At 35.4% G+C, this 24427-nt stretch overlaps 2 protein-coding genes across 4 annotated transcripts; one reads left to right on the plus strand and one right to left on the minus strand.

Annotated features, from left to right (window-relative positions):
- The first annotated feature begins 3313 nt into the window (after positions 1-3313).
- LOC133818814 (flowering time control protein FPA) lies at positions 3314-17634 on the plus strand. 3 transcript variants are annotated; one of them, XM_062251882.1, is made up of 6 exons: positions 3314-3863; positions 7426-7671; positions 8187-8273; positions 8504-9477; positions 9646-10984; positions 11383-11638. In XM_062251882.1, exons 1-5 carry the CDS (start codon positions 3585-3587, stop codon positions 10967-10969), a joined length of 2910 nt encoding a protein of 969 aa, XP_062107866.1. In that variant the 5' UTR covers positions 3314-3584; the 3' UTR covers positions 10970-10984; positions 11383-11638. The 3 variants fall into 3 exon arrangements, with proteins under 3 accessions (XP_062107866.1, XP_062107864.1, XP_062107865.1); XM_062251881.1 differs by lacking the exon at positions 11383-11638 and adding an exon at positions 17234-17634 and having other exon boundaries at positions 3315-3863; XM_062251880.1 differs by having other exon boundaries at positions 9646-11539.
- A 1313-nt stretch (positions 17635-18947) lies between these two features.
- Positions 18948-23922, minus strand: LOC133818815 (probable hydroxyacylglutathione hydrolase 2, chloroplastic). The gene is made up of 8 exons (XM_062251883.1): positions 23600-23922; positions 22573-22755; positions 22074-22277; positions 21094-21217; positions 20359-20459; positions 19760-19834; positions 19558-19656; positions 18948-19336 (listed from the first exon to the last, which is right to left on the minus strand). Exons 1-8 carry the CDS (start codon positions 23657-23659, stop codon positions 19190-19192), a joined length of 993 nt encoding a protein of 330 aa, XP_062107867.1. The 5' UTR covers positions 23660-23922; the 3' UTR covers positions 18948-19189.
- Positions 23923-24427: the final 505 nt, after the last annotated feature.

Raw genomic sequence — 24427 nt, forward strand, 5'->3', positions numbered from 1 at the left:
CCATCATTGACCCGCATCCAAGTGCCCACGCGAGGCTCCGTCTCGCGTCCTTATGCGCGCACCCGTCTGCCTACGCGAGGCCCCGCCTCGCGTCCTTGTACGTGCACTCGAGTGCCCCCGTGAGCCCTCACCTTGCCATAGGCCGAAGTGACCAAGTGGCCCCGCCTCGCCAAGTATGGCCTCGCCAAGAAGGGCCTCGCCACGCATGGCCTCGCCAAGAGGGGCCTCACCAAGTTTGGCCTCGCAGGGCCTCGCCAAGGAGGGCCTCGCCAAGAAGGGCCTCGCATGGCCTCGCCAAGAAGGGCCTCGCCACGCATGGCCTCACCAAGAAGGGCCTCGCCAAATAGGGCCTCGCCACGCATGGCCTCGCCACGCATAGCCTCGCATGGCCTCGCCCGAGCATGGCCTCGCGTGGCCTCATAAGAGGAGAGGGGCCTCGTGAGCAGCTAGGGTGCCGAGTCACCAAGGAGGGCGTCTCGCCACGCATCCTTAGACGTCCGCCAAGGCCACATGCCTATCACCCAGACTCGTGAGTGACCTTGGGAGACTTCAGGCATCTCATGCCAAAGACCCAAGATCTCCACCTCACACCAAGGGTCCCATTCCTTACACCTTGAGACCCCTATGCTTAGGAGATCCAGTACGAGTCGAATGGGACATACTTGTACGACCTAGTACTGAGTACGGATACCAGTGCTAGTAAGACTGCTGGGGTAAGAGTCATGGTCCGTACGTCTACAGCCATAGGTCAGAGCCGACACCACTACCTCCTGCGCCACTACGCCTGCCACCACTCATCAGACATGGGTACAGACAAGTAGTGGGAGCATTCTCCTGACACCTGCTCCTGTGCTGGACGTACGACCACAACCTCTGAAGCCACACCCCTGACATAGTACTTATGTACCCAATGGTCTCCTGGACCACTTTGTACCTAAGGCCATTAGAGCCTACTATAAAATGAACTCTAAGACCACCTGAAAGGGGGTTGGAAATTTTACTGTAGCAGAGGCTTGAGTGTGAATGAAAGACAGAATTCTCCATTATTTTTCTATCATTGTTCTTGAGTTATTGTTCAAATTTTTACAGCTTTCCGATTAGTGATCTTGATTTGATAATTTTTCCAACTCAACTTAGTTGACGAGTTCTCACCGTCAACAAAGGATAAAGTTCAAAAAACAATTGAAGGTTGGGAAGGAAAGCTGTTGTCTAGAGCAGGGAAATAGATTCTCATCAAAATTGTTATTTAAGTTTTGCCTTCGTATGCTATGAATGTGTTCCTTGTCCCTTTGGAGATGTGTTATGACATTGAGATAATGATGAACAAGTTTTGGGGGGTCTAATTCTTCTAAAATGAGCAAAGGTATATCTTGGATGTGTTGGGATAAGCTCACTAAACCAAAAGTAGGAGGAAGGATGGGTTTTAGGAAGTGAAGAGATTTTAATCTAACTCTTCTTAGTGAGCAAGGATGCAGGCTTCTCAATAATTCAGATAGTTTGGTGAGTAGGATTTTTAAAGCTCGGTATTATCCTAATGGCTTATTTTTGAATGCTAAGCTGGGTAATAATCCTAGTTTTATATGGAGAAGTATCTTTGAGGCTCAAGAGTTGATTCGAAAAGGGGCTAGGAGAAGGATTGGTTCGGATGACCAAGTGGATATCACTAGTGATCCGTGGTTACTAGATGAAAATAACCCTTTTGTGTCTTCTAGTCATCCTGCTTTTAGAAATAACAAAGTTTCCAACTTAATGGTGTTTGGAGAGAAAAAATGGGATGAGGAAGTGCTTACTGATTTGCTTAATGATAGAGATAGATATTTGATTGTTAGTATTCCTCTTAGTGCTAACATTGAGTAGGATAATTGACATTGGTTTAAAGAAAATTCTTGGTGCTTCACAGTAAAGAGTGCCTATAATCTATTGCAGTGTATTAGAGGTCATGGGTTACAAAGGATAATTCAAGCTTTTGGAGGAAGTTGGCAATTAAAGATACCTCCAAAGTTAGGAATTTCATCTAGAGGGCTATTGCAAAGTGTCTTCCAACGCGTGTTGAGTTGCGATTGAAACATGCGGAGGTGGAGAATGATTTCCCTATTTGTAAGATGACCCCCAAATCTATTTTCCATTGTTTAGTTGATTGCCCTTTTGCTAAATCTTGCTGGAAAAATCTTAATATAGATGTCATGATTGTAAACAGTAGTAGTTTTAGCTGCTGGTTTAGTACTGTTCTTACTCAATATTCCAACTCAGAAGTGGCATCTATTAGCATGGTGTGTTGGGCTATCTAGAAAGCTAGGAATGACTTGTTGTGGAAGCACAAGTCTCATTTGGTAGACCAAGTATTAACATTAAGCAAGACCTGTTTTCATTAATGGTTGGATGCTCAAAAGAAAAGTATACCATCTTAAGGAAATAGTTGTTGAGGTGATGGTAAGGAGCGATGGACTAAGCCTAATGTTGGAATGATGAAGATTAATGTAGATGTCTCTGTCAATGAATATGAGAAGAGGTACGAGTTCAGTTGTGTGGCAAAGGATAGTAATTGTCATCTAATTGAAGCTCTGTGTTGGTGGAAGAGAGGTAAAATGGATGCAGTATTGGGTGATGCTTTTGGAATCAAAGAGGCTCTAAGTTGGATTAAAAGGAAAGACTTGTTCAATGTCTTAATAGAGTCAAATTTCCTAGTGGTTGTTCATGCTATTCAGAATAAAGTGCAGATGGTTTCAACACTTGGCCTTGTGATTTCTGACTGTTGTAGTATTATCTTAGATTTAGAGAATGTCTCTATTTGTTTTGTAAAGCGATCTACGAATTAAGTGGCTCATTTTTTGGCTAGAGCCCTTATTTCACAACGGATTGTGTTCTTACTCAGGGTAATGTTCCTGCTCATTGTTACTATTTACTTTTAGCTAATTTGGCTTAGTAATAAAGCTCTGTTTTTCCAAAAAAAAAAAAGTAGAAAATTAGCAGTAGATTAAAAATCAAAGTTAGGATACCAATTTACTAAAAAAAAAGTTTGGAGAACAATTTGCTAAAAATAAAAAAATTCAGCCAATATGACTGCTCATGAATTAACTATGCATGCTCTTCGGATGAATAGACAACTTGTTTGGCTAAATGACATCCCTCCTTTCTTAGTAATGTTTAGTTTATAGGTTGTACGATATTTTGATTATTTTCAACGAGGTTATCATTGCCCAAAAAAAAAAGTTAGGATACCAATTTACTAAAAATAAAGTTTGGAGAACAATTTACTAAAAAAAAAAAGTTTGGAGACCAACTTGTTAAACTGTCTATATAATCAGCGACCTCCTACGCAAATAAGGAAAAAAGAAAAACAAAACACATTCTCGAGTGACGGATGTCCTCTCTCTCACTGTGAGAAGCTTGTACCCCACAATATCCTCAACTCTTCTCTTTCCCTCCTTTTTGATTTTACCACTCATATTCCCCTAATTCTCTACAATCCCCCGTTACATCTTCTTCGATTTCCTCTAAACCCTAACCCTAATTGTTGACAATCATCTTCATTACTAAGAAAACCCTTTGAAACGAGGTTTAGTTGTTCTAGGGTTTCGTTGCTAATGGCGCCTCCGATGAAATCGAGCAAGCAGGGAGGCCCGGAAGATTCCGAGACCCCCTCGAATAACCTTTGGGTTGGGAACTTGGCTAGCGATGTCGCTGATTCCGATCTCATGGACCTTTTCGCTCAGTACGGTGCGCTCGACAGTGTCACATCATACTCGTCCCGGAGCTATGCATTTCTGTTTTTTAAGCGTATGGAGGACGCTAAGGCCGCCAAGGACGCTTTGCAAGGGACACTTCTTCGTGGCAACCCCATTAAGATCGAGTTCGCGCGACCGGTTCGTTCTGATCTTTGGGTTTTGCTAGGTTTATTTGGTATTTGTTGTCATTATAATATTATGTTTGAATTATTGAGTTTTGTAGATTTTGAAACAGGGTTTTTGGATTCACACAATTTCAATTGGATGTGTTGTTTTATTTGTTTAGCCACGTTAAAATTCAAAAACCCGTCGAAATTATTCTGTTCCAATATCAAATTCAGCCGCTGTTTTAGATGTAATTTATAGAATCTCTAAGATCTAGATAGATATCTAGAGGCAAGCTCGAAATTGAATTTTATAGTTAAAATCATTAATCAATCTAATACTATGAGCTTATGTGTAATATTGTTGCGTTATTTTTGTTTGGATCCGGGTTTTGTTGAGGAAAATGCGATTGAGAATAAAGTTAAGAAAATGATCAACTTTTCTACCAATATTTGATCTATTCCTTTTTAGAAATTTATTTTTCGAATTGTGATAATTCTAAATCCTCCTAAAACTACATGAAATTTCCTTTTAACTTTCCCCAAAATTCTTCCCCGCCCTCGTTTCTTTTTAATCCAAAGACAAGAAAATGGTTATCTTTTTTTTTCCCCCTTAATTGATCCAAATCCAAGCTCCAAACATATAGCCTTGGACTTTTCTGCGGTACATAATATATAAAATGTTGAAGAATTTCATGAGACATAGGCAAAGATAAACAGTAGCTCAGAAGATTTTAATGAGACATATGACTCAAATCTAACAAGTGGATAGCAGCTTTAATTCTTTGCATATATTTAGGACAAGGCTCAAAGTCTTATACTGACCTGCATTTAACTGTATAATAATTTTGTTACCTTACAGCACAACATAGGTTAAGTATGAACGGCACAAATGCTGCGTTGTAGCTTCTTACTAGCACTTGATGGAACTTAAACTCCAGTAATATTCTTATGATTCTACATCCTCGCCATTTTGTGCTTGCAATGAGTTGTATCTTGAATGTGCGTAAGACAATGTAAATATAATGTAATGTCAGTCTTATATCAAACAATTGTTTGAGGTCCTTAACTGCAATGTTTTAGTATTGGATTTAGTTTAAAGGCTGTAGTTTAGGTTGTCATATTGTACTTAGGGTGAGGTTGTTTCTCGAGCTATTACAATTGCATTGTAGGAGGTAAAATTGGGCTATCGTATTTTCAGGACTTGTATCAACTGTTTTTTCTTTTTATGAATTTGGTGTGCAAATTGCCCAATGGTCATATGAGGATCATCTACGAACTGTGACCACCAATGTTTATGTTGCCATCTATACGACCTAACAAATCCTGAATTTACTAATGAAATTTTACTCGCCTTCAATAATAATAGTAGCTATGAATTTGATCATGCGACAAATAATAGAGTAACAAACAAGAGTTTGAGTTTATTTGTTAATTTTGTTACTGTTGTCTCTTGCAAACTTGAAGTTCAGACCAACATTGAGTTATTACTTACATAATACCTCAAAAATTTCAGACACTAAGATAAAGCAGTTGTTAAGAATTTGACTTGTCTTAATGGTCAATGATTATGAATGATAATTCTCAAATTATCAGGGTTTTGAAGAACTTGATTAACAATCTTTTTTTAAATTTCAGCAGATACTAAGTTCGAGATACATAATAACTAGATTAATTAAATTATGGATTAATTTGACTAAGCAAATAATGTTGAAATAAGTCAGTCATTCATTAAGAATGTGACTTGTCTTTATGGTCTATGTCTCTATGAGTATGAATGACCAAGAGTCATTTGAGTCTTGTGCTCAATAAAGGTCTGAGAACTGAGTTCTTTCGTTAACACTGCAATCTCTCACTATTTTTGAAGATTAAATTAGATTTAGCAGCGTGCTTATCATAATCAACTCATGTCCATGTTCATAAGAGATAGTTGCACTTTTTCATAAAAGGGGTTTACATAGGTGGGGAATCTTTTAGTATGCTAGGTAGTCTTTTGAGGGAAGCTCCCTTGAGATGCCTATGGTGATATATTTAGAAGCTCCCCATGAACTCATGTACATGTGTCATAAGAGATGTGTGCCATTTTTAATAGAGTTTGTTTATTGATTGATCAGTATCACTTGTCCTTATTGGTTGAAAAGTAAGGGTATGAACTTGATTGATGGTTGTGTTAAATTTGATTGGAGATAGCTGCACTTTTTTTTTATATAAAAAGGGCAGGTTGGGAGTTGTTTTTGTATACTAGTAATCTTTTGAGGGAACCTCCTTTGAGATGCCTGTGGTGATATATTTAAAAGCTCCTCATGAACACTTTTATAGAACCTGTTTACTAAAAGAAATCTGACTTAAGAGGACTACTTTGTTGGCAAGGATAGGTCGAGATATTGAATTATTCAATCTTTCTTTTACCTTCCAATTTCGCCAGGCTTGATGGAACGTCATATCTGAATTCATCACTTGAAAATATGTAAATTTATCAATGCTTGCTCATTTGTGTGCTATTTTTACACTGAAATTCCTACTTGGATCCAATCCTTTACATTTTTCAACCCCATTCTGAAGATATATTTAGGTTCTCAAGTACTACTTTTACCTTTACAGCCAAATTTGCTAGATCAACTACCTCAAGAGTTATTAGTTTCTTTCCCCAAACCCCTATCTTTAGCTCAAACTTGACAGGACTTATATATGGTTTATAAGAAGCAATTGTCTTCATCATTACATAGTCTTTGTTCTTTCAAAGGATATAATTTTAGAGTTTCCAAATTGTTAAAAATATTCTACCATTTTAAAATTTATGAAATCTCACAATTAACTTCAGATGTCATATTTGTCATTCTTTCTGTTCTTTTTGTGTCTTATATTTAAGTTGACTCAGATATTTGTTAAAGTTGTGTTTAACCTTGTATGAGTTTTATTCTATCCATGAGTCTTGTTCTTGCTAAATTAAACTCTGTTTCTAGTCGTAAAATTAATAAATTGCAAACAAGTGATGGTTTAGGTGTGCTTTATTGTGCCTTGGTTTCCATAGTTGTTTGATACACTTGTGGAGAGTTGGTCTTTAGTGAGCTATAAATGATGAGATATACCACACATTCTTTAACATGAATAGTTACGAGTGAGGGATGACTTCAATGAAATTGTTGTCTTCCATCGAGGGTCTTATGTCCTAAAGTTCCACCTGTACTTTGTCTTTGCACATTCAATAGATATTATGGTTATTATCCACTAGATCTAGTCTGCTTGCACATAATCATGTGTTTGTAAGCTTTCATGGCGTTCTTGCTCATTCATTCTCTCTCTCTCTCTTTCTGGGTGTTTGTGTTTGTGTCTCTTTTTTCTTTTCCCTATTTATTACACATTTCATTGTTCCTGATTCCATTTCTTCAAGATTCATTCATAAAACATACTTTTGGCAATTATAATAATAATATTTTCCTGCCAAAAATGTTGTGTACATCTACAGTCAATGATTAGGTAGATGGTCCTGAAATATGCCACTATCATTTGTTTAATTCTTTATTACTTTGATTGGTCATCTGTCAATCAAATTTTTTGGAGTGACACTTGCTTTTGTTGCTAATTCCTGTTTTCAGGCAAAACCTTGTAAGCATCTATGGGTGGGTGGAATTAGCCCTTCTGTTTCCAAGGAAGAACTAGAAGAAGAGTTTCTTAAGTTTGGGAAAATTGAGGACTTCAAGTTTCTTAGAGATCGAAATACTGCTTTTATTGAATTTTTCAGACTCGAAGATGCTTCCCAAGCAATGAGAAACATGAATGGTAAGCGTCTGGGAGGTGAGCAGATACGTGTGGATTTTCTTCGGTCGCAACCTTCAAGAAGGGTAAGTTCTTATTTATATCTTTATTGTTTTCTCTATGAGATGCAATATGGTCATAGGGTTTTTATACTAGTTCACATCGTGAGAGTCAATTTCGTGAATAACTCAAGGTTTTTCTTTTTTTGTTAAGGTTAAATGACAAATGCTATGATTTTTGAAGATAATTCAGTTAAATATTATTTAAAACTTTAGCGTATGATTTGAGTATATGTGTTATGCTGTCTCATTTATTTTTAAATCTATTGAAAGATTAATGTTAGTACAGTGGTTTGCCATTTATGTTGTTATATTGAATCATTTTATTACTTTTTTATTTTATTTTTTAATTATAAATTCGCATTATCAATGATCAAGTTGTTATTATTATCAATTCGCATTATCAATGATCAAGTTGTTATTATTATTGAATAAATTTCAGATATGTATCAAGTCTGAACACTCTCTCTCTCTGATTGAAATGTAGTTACTTTTTTTCTTTCTTTCAAATGAGCTTATGTTTCTCATGTTTAATGGAACAGGAACAGTGGCCAGATTCCAGAGATGGACAATTTCAGGGCAGGAGCATGGGTCCGGCTGATTTTCATTCTTTTCATAAAAGACAACTGGTGAGTCTTTTGAAAATTTTAGCAGCAACCTCTGTGCTACTTATACCTATGGCTTTTTTTTTGCTACCATGATACCATAAAATTATTAAATGTCTAAAATAATCTTCTAGGGCATGACGGACTATAATATTATTTTGTCAGAAAGCTGTCTACAGAATTGGAGATTACAGCAATGTGTCAATATTTTCATATCAGTTTAATTTATTTGTGTAATTTTGTGTTTTGTGTAGTATTCTCAAGCTCCAGGGGGACGGAAAGGAGATGGCCAACCAAGTAATGTTTTGTGGATAGGTTACCCTCCTTCTCTTCAGATTGATGAGCAAATGCTGCATAATGCAATGATTTTGTTTGGTGAGATTGAGAGGATTAAAAGTTTCCCCGAGAGGCATTACTCTTTTGTGGAATTCAGAAGTGTTGATGAAGCTCGGCGTGCCAAGGAGGGCTTGCAAGGTAAACTCTTCAATGATCCTCGAATTAGCATTATGTTCTCAAGTAGCGGGTTGGCACCGGCAGGTAAAGGGCCTGGGCCAGATATGGTGTTCAACGACCCTTTTCGACCTTTGCAGATGGATATGTATGGTCCAAATCATCCGATGATGTCAAATAATTTTCCTGGACCACTACCAAGTGGTGGAATTCTTGGGCCTAATATGGCCATGAGGCCTTTGGGTCATCAAGGAAGATTTGAACCTCTGCTTTCAGGCCCAAAGATTAATGATTTGGCAAATCTTCCTAATTATCAGGATGGCAATTCCAAAAATTTGATGAGTTCAAGCTGGGGAAGGCCATCTCCTCCTGCGGCTGGTGTGCTGTCTTCTCCTGTGTCAAGCATTCGTGGAAACACAAGATCTGCATCTGGTGCATGGGATGTGTTGGATGTTAACCATTTTCAGAGGGATTCTAAACGGTCTAGGATAGATGGCCCAATGTCTATTGAAGATACTTCTTTTCCATTAAGAAAACTTGATGACCATGGGCTGGGGTTGGATCAATCTTATGCAGTTGATGGAGGTGCTTCTGGCCCATTTGGAAATGTTCAAGGGAAGGGTCGCCTTAGTCCAGTTGGTACAAGGGTTTCAACTGGAGGAGCAGCTCAAGGTCATTCTGATAGTGATTATGTCTGGCGTGGGATGATTGCCAAGGGTGGGACTCCTGTTTGTCATGCTCGTTGTGTCCCAATTGGAAAAGGAATAGGATCTGAGCTGTGAGTATTTTCCATTTTGCATTTGTTATTGTTTTCCTTTAGATGTTTTTGCGAGCCGCTACAAGAACTTCTGTCTAGCTGCTCTGTCTTAGGTGCTCCTGCTTCTTTTTCTTGTCAATGCGCGTACATTGCAATCAAGTTTTAACGTGGGTGTTTATTGTCTTGCAGTCCTGAAGTAGTCAATTGCTCTGCTAGAACAGGATTGGATATGTTAACTAAACACTATGCTGAAGCAATTGGATTTGAAATTGTGTTCTTCTTGCCTGATAGTGAGGAAGATTTTGCTTCCTACACTGAATTTCTTCGTTATTTAGGTGCCAAAAATAGGGCTGGTGTTGCCAAGTTTGATGATGGGACCACCTTATTTTTAGTACCCCCTTCAGAATTTTTAACAAAGGTTTTGAAAGTTGTTGGTCCTGAACGCCTATATGGTGTTGTTCTCAAATTTCCACAAGTTTCTAGTAGCACCTTGGGGCAGCAACAGGCACTTCTGCCTATTCCTTCACAGTATAATGATAGACATCAGATTCCTTCTCAAATGGAGTATGGTGGTGTTGCATCAAAGGAGGAACGAGTTATGCAAATGGATTATGGAAGGGTTTTGCACGAGGAATCTAAGCCTCCTATAAAACAATTTTTTCCACCTACAAGTGAGTCACCTGGAGTGCAATCAGTATCACAAGATTATGCATCTAATAATGCTGGAGCACTGTCACAAGCTGGAGTTGCATTGACACCTGAGCTGATTGCGACCCTAGCATCTTTAATTCCTGCAAATGCTCAGTCTTCTGCTCCAGAGAATGCAAAACCATTGGGCACAACAATTCAGCCTTCACTTCCTCCTGTTGCACCGAATAAATTAATTCCTCCTGGATGGAAACAAGATCATCACCAAACTTATGACCATACAGGGCATGGATTACAACAATTGGGGAATCAATTTAATCCTCATGGCCAGAACCTCGCGCAACTGCAGTCTTATCCAACTGTCTCACATACACATAGCCACTCTGCACAACTACACCTTGGAAGCACTCAGTTCCAAGACTCTAGTGTAAGTCAGTCGCTGCAGTCTAGGCCTATGAGTAACTTTTCAGTACCTGCTCAAGGCGGACAAACCGTTGCATCCCCACATGTCACCCAATATCAGGCACATGGAACAGATGCTTCTGGGTTGTACCATCCTACTGTTGCTCAGCAACTTACCAATCCTGTGACTTTTTCTATTCAGTCTTACAGTGCTAATTCTGTGCAATCACAAAGTGTAGCGCCGTTAGCTTCTGACATGGTGAATGCAGAAGTTTCAAATCAGGTGCAGCAGCTGCAATCTGCAATCCTTGGAGCTGGCCAGGGAACATCAGAGGGTGAGGTTGATAAGAACCAGCGTTATCAATCAACACTGCAATTTGCAGCAAACCTGCTTCTTCAAATTCAGCAGCGGCAGCAGCATGTTGGTGCTCAACCAGGGCGGGGTTCTGGAAGTCAGCAATGAAATAGCTGCATCTAGGTAACTTCTCCTACAATAACTTCCATTCATGGGTTTTCTTTTGGGGAAGATATATCTTTCATATTCATTGCAAGTTGACTAAGTTAAAATTGACTGCTTTTACTTGTTATGGTGATTTTTTTTTTGTTCTTTAATTTCTTTTCCGTCAGACTTAGGCCTAGCTTAGAATTTTAGATGGGAAAGTTGGAATTTTGGATATTCCTGGCTGTATAGCTTGCTGTGAGAATTGTGTTTAGTGCTGTGTCAGACTTTATATTATGCTTTGAACACTAGAGTTTTGGGAAGAGTTTTCTTGTGTATGTCTGGACAGTTACAACTTACATGTATTAGCATAGGACAAAATATTGAGAATCGGTATTCTTTTGGGCAAGAATAATGTGCCATTAAAGTTTTTGCAGTGAGATGATATTTATTCAAGTTGATTGTGGTGAGAAGAATCCAAATTTTTGGGCATTGAAGAGTATTACTCTCTGTAATGGGCTTTAGAATACATCTTGCTTTGTTGTAAAGATGATAGCTTCAATCTTCCGCTATGAATCTGTTTCTGTTTCTGTTTCTGCTCCTGTTAATTTTGATTTTTATTATTTTTGTTTATGGCGGATACTTCCAATTATTTTACTTATTTATAATTCAGTTAGTTTAAATTCTTTTCAATTTCTAAAATATTTTATTCCTTTATTTCCTTTTAATTTTTTTTATAGGAAACAAACCTTGTACATTCAATAGGGAGATAAAGTACACACAAATGAGAGTTAGAGTAAAGTTATCTCACCCGAAAACCAAGAAGGCCAAACTACCAGAAAAAAATTACAGTATAGACAAGAAGTGATAAAAATTACCCGAAACCCCTCTTAATTACTATAACTTTCCTAGTCTTTTAACAGATCAGAAACAATAACAACGGCTAAATAATTTCTCATGTTTAATCCAGACAGCAATAAATAGTTCTCTGTATAGTAAATGCTCCTATCATTCTTTTTTCGACAGTTGACACTTCACAATTCTATAACAGCTTCTTTTTTAAAACCAAAATCATATCCTTGGATTCGACCAAGTCAATGTGAACCCTGCCAAGAATTTTCACCAAAGAAAAAATGTGAAATCACTATTGTTTTTTATTTTTAATAGAAACTAAACTTTGTATTGATCAAATGAGATAAAATACAAAGTAAAAGGAACATGTTAAACTCAAAATGATAACATGAACCTGGAAACAGCTAGAAGAACAAACAAATAATAGGGGAAAAAAAGAAAAGAAAGAAACCAAATTACAAGAAATTGCTCCATTCTCTGCTTAAATCTAAGATAGGGAGTCCTTCAAATCCTTTGGATTTTAAACCCAAGTTGTTACCCATAATTTAATCTTTTCCCAAATTTTTTTTATGTTTCTTCTCTGTCATCAAATATTTTGCTGTTTTTTTCAAACCACACAGCCCAAAAAATGGCCAGTACTGCTGCTGTCCACAAAGATGAGATGTGTCTGTCCCCTTTCAGTTTACAAGCGAACAACTGGGTACATTGTTGTGGCATACTCCGGAAAATGCTAAGTTCCTTGAGTAAGCTTAGCCCACAGTTTTAATACTAGACTTACTGGTGAACATTCCATGACTAAATGTGTAATTGGATCCCCATTTGCTTTGCAGCAAACACACAAGACCGAGTCTAAAATCTACCTCCTTCCACAAAAGCCCCTTGATAATATTAATATATATTCTGAATCTCGAAACACCACAAAAAGCCTTGATAATATCTAATAATTTTGTTAAAGAGATATTATCATTTACAAAAAATAACGTGTCATCAGTAAACTGAAGGTGTCTCACCTCAACCTTATCTCTTCCAAACTGAAAACCCTTGAAGAAAGACCCGTTTCTTGCTTTTTCTAACATTCTCCCCAAAACATCAGCCACAATAGTGAACAAGAAATGGATGAAGGGTCCACCTGTCTTAAACCTCTAGAACCTTTAAACTTTCCTCCAGGTCTACTGTTGATGAAGATAGAACATGAGACTGACGAAAGAAATCTTTTAATCCACCTCCTCCAAACTCTACCAAACCCTTTTTTATCTAGGAATTGCCACTCTACATAGTCATATGCTTTTTCAAAGTCATTTCGAAAACCATACCTTTCCTCCCACTACTCTTGTATTTCTCTACCACTTTATCCTCCACCAAGACCGAGTCTAAAACCTCCTTCCACAATCCCCTTGAGTCTCTGATATTGTCTCAGCAAGTACCTCCTTAATTCTGAAAGCGAGTACCTTGGAGATAGTTCTGTAAAGACTCGTAATTAGACTAATTGGCGTGAATTCTTTCACCTTGCAAATGTTTGCCTTTTTAGGGGTCAGACAAATGTTAGTCTCATTCATTGAACTATGGGATTATCCCATCCTTAGCAAAACCCTTAAAAACCTCCATCAAATCATGCTTTATCCTAAAAAGTGATTCACTCTTACCCAAGATGGGTAGCTCAAATTGCCAAGCATGTGGTTTGCTCCCACAAGATTTGAGGTCAAGTCCCACCTGGGTACTTACCTTGCAATTGCTATAATTTTATGTTTCTCAAATATTGTAGGGTTGGGTGAGGAGCCAATTTACAAAAAAAAAAAAATAAATAAAAATCACACTTTTGCTGTCTCATACACAAAGAATACACCAACTTTGTAGAATAGATTATAGTCTGATGTTAATTTTCACTTAAAAAATAAAGTAATTGTTATAAACAAAAACAAATCTTGATTGATGTTTATGTTTTCTAAAATCAGTAAATCATTTTCACCGGATTTAGTTAGATTTTATGTTTGAAAATATATTGTGCTGTGTAAATTTACTCTTATAAATGTAAGTTTTAAAACTGAATAATTTTTTAAGAGTAATTAGCCAAAAATCATGAAGTTATCTATGGTATAGGACTTCTTGGCAAGACTAGGATTGATTAGTCCATAAATAAACCCCTAGGCTAGTATTTCAGTCAAGTTGTCAAAATGTGTGGCCAAAAGATTCACTATGAATCAAGGTTCTAACTATCCGGTTTGAGGTACTAAAATGTCTGGTTTCTGAAGGCCTCTTATTTGTTGTAATCCCTGAAATTGACATAAGAAATTAGGTCTGTCTCTTCAATGCCCATCTATTGCTGTGTTGAAAAATTGTAGTTATGGGTCAGATGTACTGGTGTTTATTTGGAGTTTAAAGTAGATATTTAGACTGGTTATGTAGTGAGATTTTAGATCTGAACGTTTCTGTAGGTAATTAAAAAGTCTAGGCGGAGAGAAAATCTAAAGCTGCTTCATTGTTGTTGCTAAATAGTATAAATTTGCCTTTGGATGGTTTGTTGCTGCCATTTTAATTTTATGTTTTACATTTTAACTTGTTGCTATGATTCACATTTTTCTTGTCTTAATTTGGAATTGTATATGTTCAGTTGTTTTATATAGTCTCAATTTTGTTCAATTTGGCTTGAGAGGTCGCTGCTATATTTTTTCGAACTCATTTTATTTTACTTTTCTTACGTATCTCTCGAATTAGTTTTCATATGTGAAACTTCCTACTGGCATTAAACTGTCTTCTGGAATGGATATTATGCCTCATTTTCTATTGTCTATTCATTAACCTTCTGCTGTTATAGTATATGTGTTGCATATAGTTAATATGCCTTTGTAAAATGTTCCTGCTATATATATGGTGTATGTCTTAAATGATTAACCCAACCATAGGACAACTATGTTTAGACTTTGTCAGATTGTACATATTGACTTGTTATTGAACTATATTATAAATTTTTCTTCTGTAAAGTTATTTTTGGTAATTTGTTATATATAGAGTTCATAATATAGTTCACGACTAGCCCAGCAAATTATAATTTCAGGTGACTAAGAATCATAATCCCGTCAACTTTTTTTTTTTTTTTGGATACACGACATACAAAAAATACCCCACTATTTTCTGTGTCTGCCCTTGGAGGCGAGGGAGCAGATATTGGACTCTAAAATGAACTTTAAGACTATCAAATGTAGAGGATAAGTCATAAGACTTGGCAACTTCACTTTGCGGGAATATAAAATGTGTACTTAAGCCTACTCCCACCTTAATTATTTGGTGTTCTGAATTTAGATTCTCAACAAGAACTAACAAGTTTCCTTTAAAATTCCTGTAAAATGCTGTATCCTGTAATCATTAACAAGTGGAATTCTTAAGGTAGCTTCTCTAGGTAAAAGGAGTATTTTACCGGACTATGAATGATATAGTTATCAATACTAATACTTAATAATTATGTTGAAAATGATATTGGTGAAGTGGTTAAAGTTATCTTGTGGTGTATCATAGTATGACTCCCCCAAATGAAAAACTGGTATGAACATGATAGGAGTAGGATGGTTTATTGCAACCTACTATATATGATGATCTACATATTAAAAAATGTGGAGTTGCGACTTAATGAAATAGTTCTTGTTCATATTTGGCCACTTGAAGTGATCATTGCTTAAGTTCTATGCAACTGCAATGGCTGACAAAGTTAAATGTCACAAAAGTCTAAACTCTGTAATTACTACTTTGCCAGAGGTATACAAACAGTGTAAAACGATGGGAAGTAAAAGCTTATTATTATTGTCATTATTGATTGTCAAAGTTTCCTGTCCTGAGTATAGGTAGAAAAATGACATTATGCACTGGTAACTGCAGTTACATATTTAGTGAATTTAATCTGTGTTGCACATGCTGCTCAACCTACTATATAGTTTAAATTTATACATGAATCTCTCTTCATGTTAGTAAAACCCTCTATTTCTCTCTTTCAAACTGGTAAAAAGTAAACTTGGGAACATGGGTAGTTAGATTAATTGCTCTAGAGTTTGAAAGGTTACAGAAAAGTAACAATATCATCCTTCCACGGCTTCGCAGATTCATGTTCTTGTGGTACTGGTAAAATTTGAATGGAAATGACCAAGTAAACCGTGTTTGATTTATGTATAATGAGCTTTGCTTATTCATTTAGTTAGGGCTGATGGATTTTACAGTTTTACTGATCTAATATATGCTTATATTTCTTGTTAGTAAATTAGTTGCGTGCTGGCAAATTGTAGAGTTAATAAATCACGTTCACTTTTCTCTTCTGCATGTTTGTTCTTGTTTTTTTTTTTCTTTCCAACAATTTAATGCCTTGTGTTTCACATGAGCAAAACATTCCTTTGCGAGATGGGCATAATTAAATTCATTTAGGTGGCAAATATCTTGTTAAGATTCTTAATAAATAACACAGGTTACTTTCAGAATCCATGATTCTCTTACTTCCTGTTTCATAGAACAGCCTTCAGCACACATGATTTTAACCTTGTTGCAACTGTAAAAATCGAGTATTGTGATTGTAGTCAAAGCATGGTAACAACCAGAAACTTATCATCTAAATATTAAGGTGCTTAACATGCGTTTCACATTATTCTGTTTTGAGAACTAGGTAGAACTAACATATCTATGTAGGTATTTACTAGTATGTCTCAAGATATAAGTTTTATTATTAATGGATTTAGTATTTAGGCAATCCGCTGTAGGGTCTTCAAAGCAATTCACGGTTTGTGTATGTATTATTTTTATCATTTCTGTCGATCATCAAATCGTAAACCACATCAGAACATCGAGTTTTCATTTTTTTTTTTTTTTGTTGGGTTTCCTCGTCATTTTCAATCAGCAGAATCCCTTGTTAAAGTGGGTTCCGTAATCTCGTTATGCGCTTCCTGCCCCTTAATCAATTCCAATTATGCATTCATTGATAATTATATTAGAAGTTTAATTCTCAAATTGTTAGTATTCCTGATTGTTTTTAAATGGTTTGCCTTGAATTTTTGAGCGAATTAGTCCTATTGATGAGAGACTCGTACCGAGTGAGTGCAAGTGTAAGTCAAATTTTTTTTTTAACCGAACGATTAACCAAAATGAAAAGGTGACCAATGTTCTTCTGTTGAACTTAAAAGTTTTACCCCGGGCAAAACCAGATGGATATTCAGAAGAAATGGGGAATAGGTCTCGGTTCTCAGTGCCGACCTATTGATTGTATTGGTTTTATTTCATTTTTGTTACTTTTTTTATATGTTGTAATATTTGGTCCTTTTTTTTTAATATACGGGTAGTAAATAAGAGGCGTGATGAAAAAATTAACAAAAAAAGCCCGGAAGCGATGCGATACTATTTTTTTTTAATAAAGCGATGCGATACTATTGATTGGCTAACGAGTGTTGAATCTTTGACAACGTGTAGGTGTGTGTGAGACCCTCTTAATTTACTCGAAAGCTGGATTGTAGTTGTACGCAAAGTTCTGGTAGAAACGGCAGCAGGTTTTTACGAATACCATCCAACTTCCAACCCAAGCCAACCCAGGACGTCTCAAAATTTTGGTTGCGATCAAATTAGGCTGTTTTCTATTTTTCCACCCCTCTCTAGGACAATGTAGCAATGGCGTTTTCCTTTTTATTTTCACTCATCTTTGTTTTTAATTTATTTTCTTCTTTTCCTCTGGAAACGACATCTTTCTTTCCCATATTAATTTTCATTTTTTGTTTGCACAAAATTTACTCTTACCGCAACCCGCTCATGTATGGTCCTGCGCACAATAAGACAATCTCCTACCATAAATACTGAATGATGCAACCTTAGCACTATTTGTTTTTAATTTATATTCTTCTTTTCCTATGCAAGCATCACTTTAGTTGGGGTTAATGGAATGAAATGAAATAAAAATAAGTCAATTTTCATTTCATTTTTTTATTTGGTTGCATTTGAGGGTATTGGAATGGTTTTTCCACCGTTTTGGTAGAATGACTATTTCATTTGAATATGGAATGAAATACCATTCCAATGTAAGATTGAAAAAAAAATTATTCATTTTTTATCATTTTTTTTATTCATATTAATTTTTATTCCATTCCATTCCTATTCTTTTTCTCATTTCCATTCTTCTTCCATTTTCATTCCCTCTCAAACCAAAGGCCACTTAAAAAGTACTATACTAAAAAGGATATATCTCAAAGGGTTAAATCTTTCTTTCTATTAATTCTTAAAAGTTTTTTTAAATAATTTTTTTATATCTACAAATTGATTAATATATTAAAATAATATATTTTATTAATTAAATACTAACTATAATTTAATATAAAATTACACAAAATACAAATGGATTATAAGTATAACTTTGATCGATAACGGACTAGATTTACAACTTTTCCAAATTAGAGTATTCAAATAGGGGCGGAAAGGATTTGTATCTAAAGAATTCTCTTAGCCAACTTCTTCCTAAACACACCTCGTATTGTATTGTATTATAATAAATTGTACTTTACAACATATTTTTATACAGTAACATGTTTAATATTGACTTGTATTTACATATAAATGTATAATATTTTAGTCAATGTCAATACCAAATATGGTACCAAATGTACCCTAAACAAAGAAAAAAAAAAGGGCTAGGTAAATCAAATGGGGCTAAACAATGTAGAATTCTATGTTCGAGTAAATGCCAATCATATATTAAAATAAAAAAAAAAAAAATTCTCCCTTCCTTATATTTTAGGGTTGAGAGGTTAGTACTATGTTAGATTCTCTGTGCTATATATGTTGATGGTAATTTCTATTAACAGGTAATTAAGCTGGACTAGTTTAATTTTTTTTTAAATTATATAATACTAACACTAATAAAGATCTTTTTAACATAATTCAGTCAAATTAACCAAGTTCACAGCTATATTATTAAATAGTCTCTCCTATTTGCAAGATAAAAGAGTAAATAAGATATTTTTATTTCATCCTCTCAAGTGTCGATCGCACACATGTCAGTCCCCACTATTGACCACTCGAATGCCATTCCAGATGCTTGCCACGATGACACGTGCATGCAGAATAACAAATGTTTGAACATGTGTATCAGCTTGATAGAATAATTGCACACCCTATAACTATATATACATACTAAAAATATCATATGATAAAATCCTTGCATAGAGAATCTCAAGGCTTTCCAAATTGGAACAAAAAATTAACGAGGGTTGGTGACAAAATTATAAATCATAATTTCATCATCACCATTCTTTTCCCTATAAAGACAAATGTTCTATCTCAGGCCTCAGCTTCAAGTAGATCCAAAAACTAAAAAGGGTTTTGACATATAAACAATTAGGATCTTAGGGACTTAAAACAGATGAATTTATCTACAACATATCAAAAACTATCCTTAGCCTGGCGTATTACACCCAAAGCTTCTGCATCATTTGCTGTGGAAGGAATGTTTAATATCTGCCTGATCTCTTTACTTGAAGTTCGAAGAAATGGATTACATGCCTTCTCCAGTTTGAGGGTAGTTGGAATCTAATGCATCACCAAACAATTGTCAATTTCACTGAAGAAAACTTTCAATGCAAGAACTTCTAAAAAAAAATTGGCAAATTGAAAATTTAACTATCTTGATATAACTCGCAAGGCTGTCAGACAGACCCTAACTTGCAGATTGCAAGATCAGAAAAGAGATCGTATCACCCTCAACAGGAACATAAGAAAGTTGGTTTTGGAGTATAAGTGCAAGAAAGTACCGTAGGCAAGCTCTTGTTGCGAAGATGAGCTACATGCGCTGCATAGGATTGGAGTGCCTCATTCTCAGGCTCTATAGACAATGCAAACTTTGAATTGCTCTGTTAAAACAAGTGTCTGCGGTCAGGACATTGTTTCAGATATGATAAGAAGAGATTTTTTTCCCTTTTTTTGGAAAGAACCAGGAAAAGCAAAACGCCTTACCAATGTATATTCATGGCCACAGTATACATTCGTGTCATCTGGCAAAGACGTAATCTTTCTCAGGGATGATAGCATCTGCGAGAAAGAAACTAGCCATTTTAATTCCAAGCGAAATACATTAAAATTGAAGAAATAGATTATTAAGACATCCACACATCTGGTATAAAACTAACTGCCACGTTATTTATTTTATTTATTTATTTTCCTGATAAGAAAGGGAACAGTAAAAAAATTGAAGTTTACAGGCTAAACACTGGCCAGAGAACAACCTAAATTTAAATTGCATCAAACTCTCCCATTTCCTTCTTCACATAATAGATTCAAGTTCACCACGTACAAGTTATAACTGCATAGATCAATATATGGTCCCTTCAATCCATACTCTTGAAAAACAAAACTTAATATGACACTTAACTGAGCATGTTCTTCAATTTGAGAGGGTTATACACTTCTCTAAAAGAAAAGAAAATCTAAAAACAATAGTTATAATAATAATAGCACACAAATTAGCAATACAATGAAAAATTATATTTCTTATAAACCCATTTGGCACAATTTAGACAAAAGAAACATATAAACTACAACCAAGAAATAACAACCTGTTCAGGGGTTCCTTCAAACAGTTTGCCACACGATAAGCTGAACAGTGTGTCTCCAGTGAAAATTGCCCCAGATCCAGGAAAGTAGAAGCTGATATGACCTGGTAACAAAGCAACAGAGAGATTAAATACGCAAGAAGTAAAGTAGGATGGAATCATATCCACCCATTCTAAGGCCAATACAAATTTGGGGCTAAACCTATATCATTAAATGTTCTTGAGATACAAGGGCACGAATATAAAAATATACTAGAATTCCTCCAGGGGGAACCCAAATAATAATAAAAAAAAGAAAGTAAATGACTGCTAATAAGCCCTAAACCACAGTAAAAACGAGATGTAACCAGTTAGTTTAGAAAGAGAGCAACAAGCACCCCTTTATCTAATATTTCAACTTTTCTTTTAATTTGCTTTCTTTAGCATTAAAATGTAATGCAGCTTAGATAGTATTCCATACATTATGCCTAAGAGGTTTAGAGGAGCAAAACACAGAACAAGGAAGTTCCAAGATAAAAAATGATATAATTGAAGAAAAAGAGTCCAAATAGAACCAAAGGGCACGGGGGATATGTTCGTCATGAAAATAAATTGAATTCCATTCACACCCTAGAACAAGAAAACAGTTAATGAGCAATGGCAGTTATAACAATAAAGTGGTTTGGCTTCATTAGTTATCCAAATTAAAATCTAAATGGTACAAATGATATTCAGATTAGTCAATTCATGAAGTATGACCTCGTGTATGACCAGGAGTCTCCATAACATGCACCTCATGGCCTGCAAACATCCACTTATCCCCATCATCCAAAACAATATCAATGCCCGGAATTCTGTCCCTGTCTATTGCTGAGCCAATCACCTAAAAGACACAAAGAAGATATATTGATTCACAAAACTTATCAGCAAAATTAGAGAATTCTGGTTGGACTAGGAAAAAAACAACGCTGCTAAATTTTGAGAGATGATATAAATATAATATATTTATACATATATGTATATGTTCACAAAACTAATCATCACAAAACATTAAGGCTACTTGTAAAATCAATAATTTGCGAATATCATAAACAAAAAACATTTGTGTCTACAGTCAATTTATAATCTTGAATGAACAGTAGTGGTAGGACAGTAATTATGCTATCGTTTAATATAAAATTTCAAAATGAGTTAGTAGTTTTATGCTAACAAGTTTACAGATTAGTTAGTTTTATCAAGTTCAAGCATCATGTTACATATTTCACTCTCTTGCACAATGTTTTTTATAAAAAATTTACCATTTAAATAAGATACCAGTACAGCAGTACCATAACAATTTATTATTGGATGCAGTAAGTAATTCAACTATTTATGCTACTTTCTTGGAGTAGCAGTCCCAATAACTATTATGCAAGACAAAATTAGTACAGAAGCAAAAATGGGGGCAAAAATTTCACTACCAGGCAGAAAACATTTGCAGAGTCCTATACTTGTAATAATAAATGTTGGAGTTTAATTGCGTTGATAATATAAGACAACACTTTGCGAGTCAAATCAACTGATAAAATAATCCAACCACAAAAGATCAATGATAGTTTTTCTTCTATCCTAACGTGTATACCTATGCATGAACAAGTGATACAAATGTGTTCATTTTCTGTAAGAGAATGAAAAATTAACTTATTAACAGATAACAATAAGAAGAAAAGTCACTTATCAAAAGGCTAATGTCATCATACCTTTGCACCATACCTTGCTTTCAACTCCACGTTACCACCAGTATGATCATGATGATGATGAGTGTTTAGAATGTATGTCAAATTTCTATTTTTCTTACTCAAAGCTTCAATAACAGGCACAGCTTCAGAAGGATCAACCACACCAACTGTGCCAGTATCCACATCATGTAAAAGATATGCATAATTATCGCTAAGGCATTGTACCTGAAAGATAAAACAAGTATCATAAAATTGATTGTGTTGCTTATTATTACTAACTGCAGGATTAATTATAGTTACAAGGTCAGATTTCATCTAAGAGTACCAAGTGAAATATATGTCATACGATGTTCCCTTTGTATTCTTAGAAGCAAAGCATGTCAGGTCATTAAATGTCTATGTGTCATGTCTGACAAGGAACAAAAATGTACAGGTAAAATCAAAATTTCTTAAGTTAAACAAGCAGAGCATCAAATCAATCAACAATAAAGTTTTGGGAAAATTAAAAAGATGAGCTCACCAATTCAATTTGCAATGAGGATGACATATTAACAACACTACAGAACTGATCAACCCGAAGAGTTCTACTAGCTCCACGCAAGGTCTTCAATGGCGAAGAGAACAACCTCATAAATCCATACAGCAAGCCCTTTCTGAGGCAAAGTTGTCTCATCCCCCGCCATACAGAAAACCCACTCCTTACCTAAAACATGTTTTTCAAAAACAGAATAAGCAAAAGTATTTAGGTTCCAGTGGCAAGAAAAATTGAATAATCACCTTACAAGAAACAAGAACAAGAGTAAAACCAACAAGTGATGGGTTTTCATTAATTAACATGTTTAGAGTGGTAATTAACGGTAAGGAACTGGGACGAGTTTCATACCAAAGGAAGGACTTCATGATACATAAAACAGCTTTCTACATTCTTATTTCCTAACAAACATCAAGGTGACAATATTGTAGACATTCTTTGTATGAGATCTTGTGTCAAAGATAGATAAAGGGTTTAAAAATAGGAAAAAAAATTGCCTGGTCAACTTCAACACTTTGGCATTCACAATTGATGTCATAACAAAGTCAATATTTCTGCATCAGTCCTACTTAACTTACTATGTAGCGAAATTCAATTCAGTTCACCTAAAATTTGAAAAGGCAGTGAAATTCAAAAATTAGACTACTGCAATAAATAAATAGATGTATAAAAATTAAGAAAAGGGTTCCAAAAAATACCCCTTCCTAAGTGATAAGAGCTAAATAATCTCCACAATGTCTCTTGTTTATAATAATTTTCAGCCCATAATAATAATAATAAAGAAAAAAAATCCACTGATACATCTGCAGAGAAAGAAACAAACAAGATAAAAATGGCTCAGGCATGCCATCAACTTTCTTCTTAAAAAATAAAAGTTCAGATTTGCACCTGCATTTAATCAAAATTCATTATTTCACAACCAAGAAAAAAGAAAACTAGGGTAATCCACAATTCTGCAAACAAAGAAAATCATAAGGTGTGGAATAGAGAGAGAGAGAGAGAGAGAGAGAGAGACCCTAGAGGAACAAGGGAAGGAGGCCATTGCACAGGAGGATGCCCTAGAGATCGTCTGCATTTCTCTACCCAACACCTTGTTCGACTCACCTTTCCTTTGTCCTTTTTCAACAATCAGAGGAACAGGGAAGAGAAGAGAAAGAGAGAGAGAAACAAAAATGGTTTGTGGGTTGGCACTTTTGGCAGTTGAGCTCTCCTAATTTTTTTTGAAGGATGGGCTCTCCTAATTTTGATACCCTTTTCTTTTTCTTTTTTGGAAATGAAATTGAAAATATATAGATTAGAGGAGACTTTCTACTCTGACACACACACACACACAAACTCAACACAACGCGTTCATTTCTTTAATCAATTTTATTAATTTTGGTGAAGAAGGGCTCACCTGCGGGTGGGTAAAGCGCCCCTCCACCATCGGACACGTGTGTTTTCTAGCTGTGGTTTAGCTTACCTGTATTACAAGAGCCAAGCGAATCTACTTCTACATTCTACATATTTGTACTTATTGATGTTGGGCTGCTAATTTTTTCCTTAATTTTTTTTTTATGAATTGAAACCTTATAATTTTATTATTTTGAAAGGAAACAAAAAATCTATTTACCTAGTTGTGAGGTTGCCTTTATTCGCATTTGTACTCTAGTTTTGATATCTCCTCATTATTTACCGTTATTAAAAGCAGGAATATTTGTGGTAGTACTAATAATAGGAATATTTGTGGTTATTAAAAGTATGAAAATTTGTTGCATTATTAATCTAATTTTTTTAATAAAAAAATTATTAAATATGATCAAAATAGTGCTTTCCTTAATCTCAAATCTGTTGACACGTGTAA

Source organism: Humulus lupulus, chromosome 2 (genome assembly GCF_963169125.1).
Source record: "Humulus lupulus chromosome 2, drHumLupu1.1, whole genome shotgun sequence".
Taxonomy (NCBI): domain Eukaryota; kingdom Viridiplantae; phylum Streptophyta; class Magnoliopsida; order Rosales; family Cannabaceae; genus Humulus; species Humulus lupulus.